General features: G+C 44.2%; 1 protein-coding gene across 1 annotated transcript; it reads left to right on the forward strand.

Moving 5' to 3' along the window:
- The first annotated feature begins 4,367 nt into the window (after positions 1 to 4,367).
- LOC142817406 (uncharacterized) lies at positions 4,368 to 4,926 on the forward strand. The gene is made up of 2 exons (XM_075894431.1): positions 4,368 to 4,479; positions 4,577 to 4,926. Exons 1-2 carry the CDS (start codon positions 4,377 to 4,379, stop codon positions 4,837 to 4,839), a joined length of 366 nt encoding a protein of 121 aa, XP_075750546.1. The 5' UTR covers positions 4,368 to 4,376; the 3' UTR covers positions 4,840 to 4,926.
- Positions 4,927 to 5,191: the final 265 nt, after the last annotated feature.

The following is a 5,191-nucleotide window of genomic DNA, read 5'->3' on the forward strand; positions in this document are numbered from 1 at the left end:
TTTCATCACTGCTGCATTCCTGTTATCTTTAGTCGTCACGCATATTTCGTGTTCCCTCAGGTGCTCGGTCCCATTGCTTATCCATACGCCCAGTTATTTGTATTTATCTGTTATCTCTAGCGTGACTTCCTGTATTCTAAGCTCACTACCTCTGTTATCATTAAAAATCATGACTACTGATTTTTCCTAACTGAATCTAAAATCTAACCTATCTCCCTCATTACCGCAGATGTCCATCAACCTCTGCAAATCTTCCTTGTTGTCGGCCATTAGCACTATATCATCTGCGTAGGTTAATGCTGGTAGTGCCTGATCAATGAGTTTTCCTTGTTTCACTAAAGAGAGGTTGAAGCCAAGTCCCCTTGCCTCTAATCCTTGCAGGTACATCATGAATAAGAAGGGTGACAGTAGGCACGCCTGCCTAAGTCCACGTTTCAACACTGTGGGCTTGGATACCTGTTTTTCCCACTTTTTAACTACCTTGTTAGTTTTATAGATTTCCTTTAAACGATTAGTGACTCCATCTTTCACACCCAGTGTGTCTAGTGTTCCCCACAAGTCCTCTTGAACCACGCTATTGTACGCTCCCTTGAATTTCTGCAGGCCGGTAGGAAGCTTCACAGCGCAGCGCCTGATCTTGTGAAACAGCGCAGCCATGCAGGCAGGGCATTCAATTCCCTCCCTATTTTTTGTATACTACTGTCCTTGTGTACATCGTAGAACACATAACAGTAATGATAGCAAACAGATCATTGATTCGGGTAGGCTTGGTGTTTTTATTTAAAATGGAACAACGAGGAAGCTGCTGAAGCTCGTGCCTGTATACAGCTGCTTTATATGGAGATGAAACTTTAACGAAAAAAAAAAATGTAATGATAAACAGTAGGCTCATAACAAACAACATTTCTCTGAGGGTGCATGGAATATATGTCCCATGCAAGGCTATGCATTGCAGTCCTTACTGCATTAATTATGTACACGTACTGCAGGGCATGCAAGTGTATGTAGACACACGCTGACGAAATGACATTTTTTGCTACATACAAACGTGCACCCCACCAAATAAGACGCACGTGTTTGTATAGTCAGGGAACACTCGTGAATACTGATGAAATCACACAGCTCGCTTACAGTATAAAACAAACACAATTGCGAACAATAAAATGCGACGCTGTTTAAAGAGGCGGACCCAGGTTACGAGGAGAATTATCAGTATGGCATACACACCACGTGTCAAGCTTCTGCAACATCTAAAGAGACTAAATATGGAAAGTTGCCTTTTTAAGTTAACATGACAGTACCAAATGGAGAAGCCACACGAGAGAACAATTCATCGTGGGCTAAAGAATGTGTTTTAAATATTATACACAGCTTTGCAAGACAATATCGACGAGTTTTACTCGTCTAGGTGTGGGAGGTGTAGGCCTGATAAAATGTGATGTTGCTTCAGAGCCTTTCTTTCGTAATATTGCAATTTTATTCAACTCTTTCAAACGCGGCCCCGTAAATTTCTACTGGGTGCTCGAACACGGCAAGCAGGTCGCGGGGCAAAATCTTTGTAACATTTTATTACCGAAACAGCGATACTAGCAATGCTTGAGCTGCACTTGCTGTTTTCTAAATTGTAATCTCCTCAATCTCATCACTGTGATCAGGAAACAGAGAGGAAAAGTACAGCAGTAGTACGTAGAGAAATATTTAATTTCAAGCCCTTTAGCAATATCATCTAAACAAATTGCCAGTTCACTGTTGAACTCTCGATGGAAACAAACAGCTGATCAGGGACGCAAGCTTGGCTTGGCACTGGCTTGGCCGTCCATACAGAGCCAAAAGCCGCTGCAGGAAACTGGATTGCGGATCGTATTGAGACAAAATATTTTATACATTTTTGTTTTCTTTGTTTCATTTCTCTAATTGCTCTTGTGATGGCGTGGACCGCGCTTCGTGATCTCATGTACCGGCGCACTGTTTTTAAGTTTAGTATGGCGCACGATAATACATGATTGCGTGCTTTAATTTAAAAAGGTTCGCGAGTATGGCAGCAACACTGCAATGTCGGGAAGAGGCACGGGGAAGAGGATAGTAGTAGAACCAGTAGCAGCTGCATGCCCGGGTGGAGCGACTGATGCCCAGATGGAGGAATGTCAGCCCGATGCCTTTTGTGTTGGCCGTTCTGGCAGTTCCGCCGACTTTATAGAAAGAGACGACCCCGTCGCTTGTCCTCTTCTCTTTTCCTTCGGGCATCAGCGACAACATTGACGGACGACGTGTTCGACTTCACCGTGCACGTGAGTATAGGTTGGTTTTTCATTCGAGTGAATTCTTGTTCAGATTTGCAACTTGTCGACTTCATCCTGATCACCTGTCACCGGCAATAAGTCACATACGTGTGATATTTAGGTGAAATAAATGATAATGCACATTTTCTGCTCCATTTGCGTGACTTAGCTACACCGGGACATGTGGTAAAGCCTTTGTCGCCTAGCCACTACCAGGCAAGATCGATCACTCGCATCCTTCAGTTCACGAATCAACGCGCCTGCCTTAAAATTAGTAAGCTGCTCGCAAAGAAATCTTACCGAGGCAATTTTGTTTTCTGTGAACAATGCACCGTAGATTTGTCTTGAATAACAAAAAAAAACTTGAAAAATAAATGTCGCGACCTTTTAGAAAACGCCGTGTCTAAGAGCTAGACGCGGCATTTTGTAAAAGGCTCATTAAATTCAGTATGTTTTCGTAGTTTCTGCTTGAAATTATTATTGTCTATGAATTTCATGGCCCAATCTTTTGCTTTGGCTGAAAATCTCGGCGGCAAAAACTTTGTTCAGTGTCCCTTTTAGGGCAGGTGTAGATGCCATCATTTCAGTCGCAAATCTTTTTGCTAGTCGGTCGGCTGGTTAACAATAAGGGTACTAACTAGAGTTACAGATTTCATCAGCAACACATCATCATGGCTTCATCAGATGCTGCATTATATACATTCTATCCTCGTTTTTAAATAGGTGTACCGTATGGTCCACTGTTACAGGAAACAAGCGAGCTCATGGACAGTGAGCCATGTTGTGCTAACTGGCAGCGAGGCTTGTGAATGGGACGCATGCGCATAGAATCGGGGTGCGCCCAGTTTTGTCTGCCATTTCTCCGCATGTACGCATGACAGCATTGGAAAGCGCATCCGTATTTTAGCTGTGCAATTTATCTAGCCCAGTGCCTCCTGCTTCAGGGATTTCCTGTGAGCACAAAAAATGCATGATTTTAATCGTTGCTGCAGTGTTTTGCAAGTTGTCACCGTAAAGCACATCATATTTTTCGCATAATGCTCGCTGCAACTAGCAAGTTTCGATGACTCAAAATGCTGTTCAGGTCTGATGTAGCAAACATTTTAAGCTCGTCCTCATGACCATGAAATATTGGTTTATCAAATAATGGAAGGCAGAGTTGGTATCAGTTGATTTACAGTGTGAAAATGAAAAGTGCGAAGGACCGTGCCTCGCAAGTAAGCCCCGAGAGCATGAGCAGAGAAGTAGCAGATGAGGATGCTCATGCGCTGCATTTCCAAATCTCACCAGCACTAATGCTTGACGGACTGCTGGCCACGCACTAGCGTGATCTTTCTGAAACAGGACTTTGGCCCTGTAAGCATGTTCTTGAAGGGCATAAGTAAAACGTAGAATGGGCCCCCTTAATGCACCCATCCTTGAACCATTGGGCTTATAAATTAGTGCACTTTTCAAAATACAACTATTCTGAGCTATAAATTGTGACAGAACAGTGCACGAAGTTCAAAAATGGGAAAAAAGTCTTTAAATGTCCCCTTTATACATAGTGTTCTTGTGATGTCACTTCTGCCGTTGTCGCCCTCTCCCGCCATGCCCGGGTAACTCCCTGGGTACCTACGGCAGTTCACGCGCTGCAGTGCGGTTTGTTGGGGGCTCGTCATCTGTTGCTGTGAACGATGTGGAAGCATTGTGGTTTTTTGTTGTCTTACTTTAACGAGCTCATTGGATGAGGAAGGCCTCGCTCGTTCACTCGATACAAGACCAGATAATCAAGATGTGCGACACATATACCAGCCACGGCGTACACCGGCTGCCCGCATATACCAGCCACGGCGTACACCGGCTGCCGCCACAACCTATGAGGGCCTATTATCTTGCTTTCACTACAAATTGCCTGGCCCAAAAACAAGTGAAAGCTCAAAATTTCTCGAGCCGCAATTTTAAGAGTGGATGTGCGAAGCGCAGCTGCTCCTATCGAAAACTAGTCGTGCAGAGCTAGGCAAGTTTACAAGAGATATAATATTATGAATATATTGTCACGGCCTACGCCACCAAAGTAGCAATGCCCCCCCCCCCCCAGAAATTGGTGTGAATGCCATGAAGGCTGTATTGGCACATGACGTGCAAGTGCTGTACAGCCTTCATGGCAGAAAAGGGAAAAGGGCCTTTGTGAACCTGAGGCTCTGTAGATTAGTGACAGGTTAGACTTGTTCATTGTTTTATGTGTGTGTACCCTTGTGTATTCTCTGTACTGCAGTGCTTCATGTGTACTATGGTATTTCTGTTCTTGTATGCAGATGTCATCTGCCAAAAAGCAGGGTGCGACCAGGCGGAGGCCCTCAACTTTATTAAGAGGTGGCTGCCAGGGTCTGGTGATCGCTGTGGGGGCAGGAAGCGGCGCTTCAGAGAAACATTTGTTGTAGAGCAGCCCGATGATCCCCACTCTCAGAGTGCAGATTATCGGCTGCTCGCGGCAGCTGGCTTCCTGCCCAGCCACAGCAGCCAGGGCCTTCACAGTACCACTGTCACTGTGCCCCCAACGCAACCTGACCTGCAGTAGAGCGGGCCTTTTTTAGTTGTGTATATATATTTTTCAATGTATACATTTTTTGTTGTACCAAATAAATAAAAAAAAACAAAGAATAAATAGTCTGCAGACTGTCGGTGGTGCACTGTTCGGCTAGCTTATGCTGATTCGGAAGCACCATCACCATGTTTTAGTTACAAAAAAATGCTCTAAACTATGAATATTCTCGATTACCATGTGGGGGACATATGTGGGGATTGCAAGTGGGGGGACATACGCTTTCAGCATTTACTTCCTAACGACTTTTTTCGATCTGCTGTACCGAATACCAGTACCAAATAAAGCACTCGCTATTGCAAAAGATAAATTGGTAAAAAAATAAACT

This window comes from Rhipicephalus microplus, chromosome 5 (genome assembly GCF_043290135.1).
Source record: "Rhipicephalus microplus isolate Deutch F79 chromosome 5, USDA_Rmic, whole genome shotgun sequence".
Lineage (NCBI taxonomy): Eukaryota > Metazoa > Arthropoda > Arachnida > Ixodida > Ixodidae > Rhipicephalus > Rhipicephalus microplus.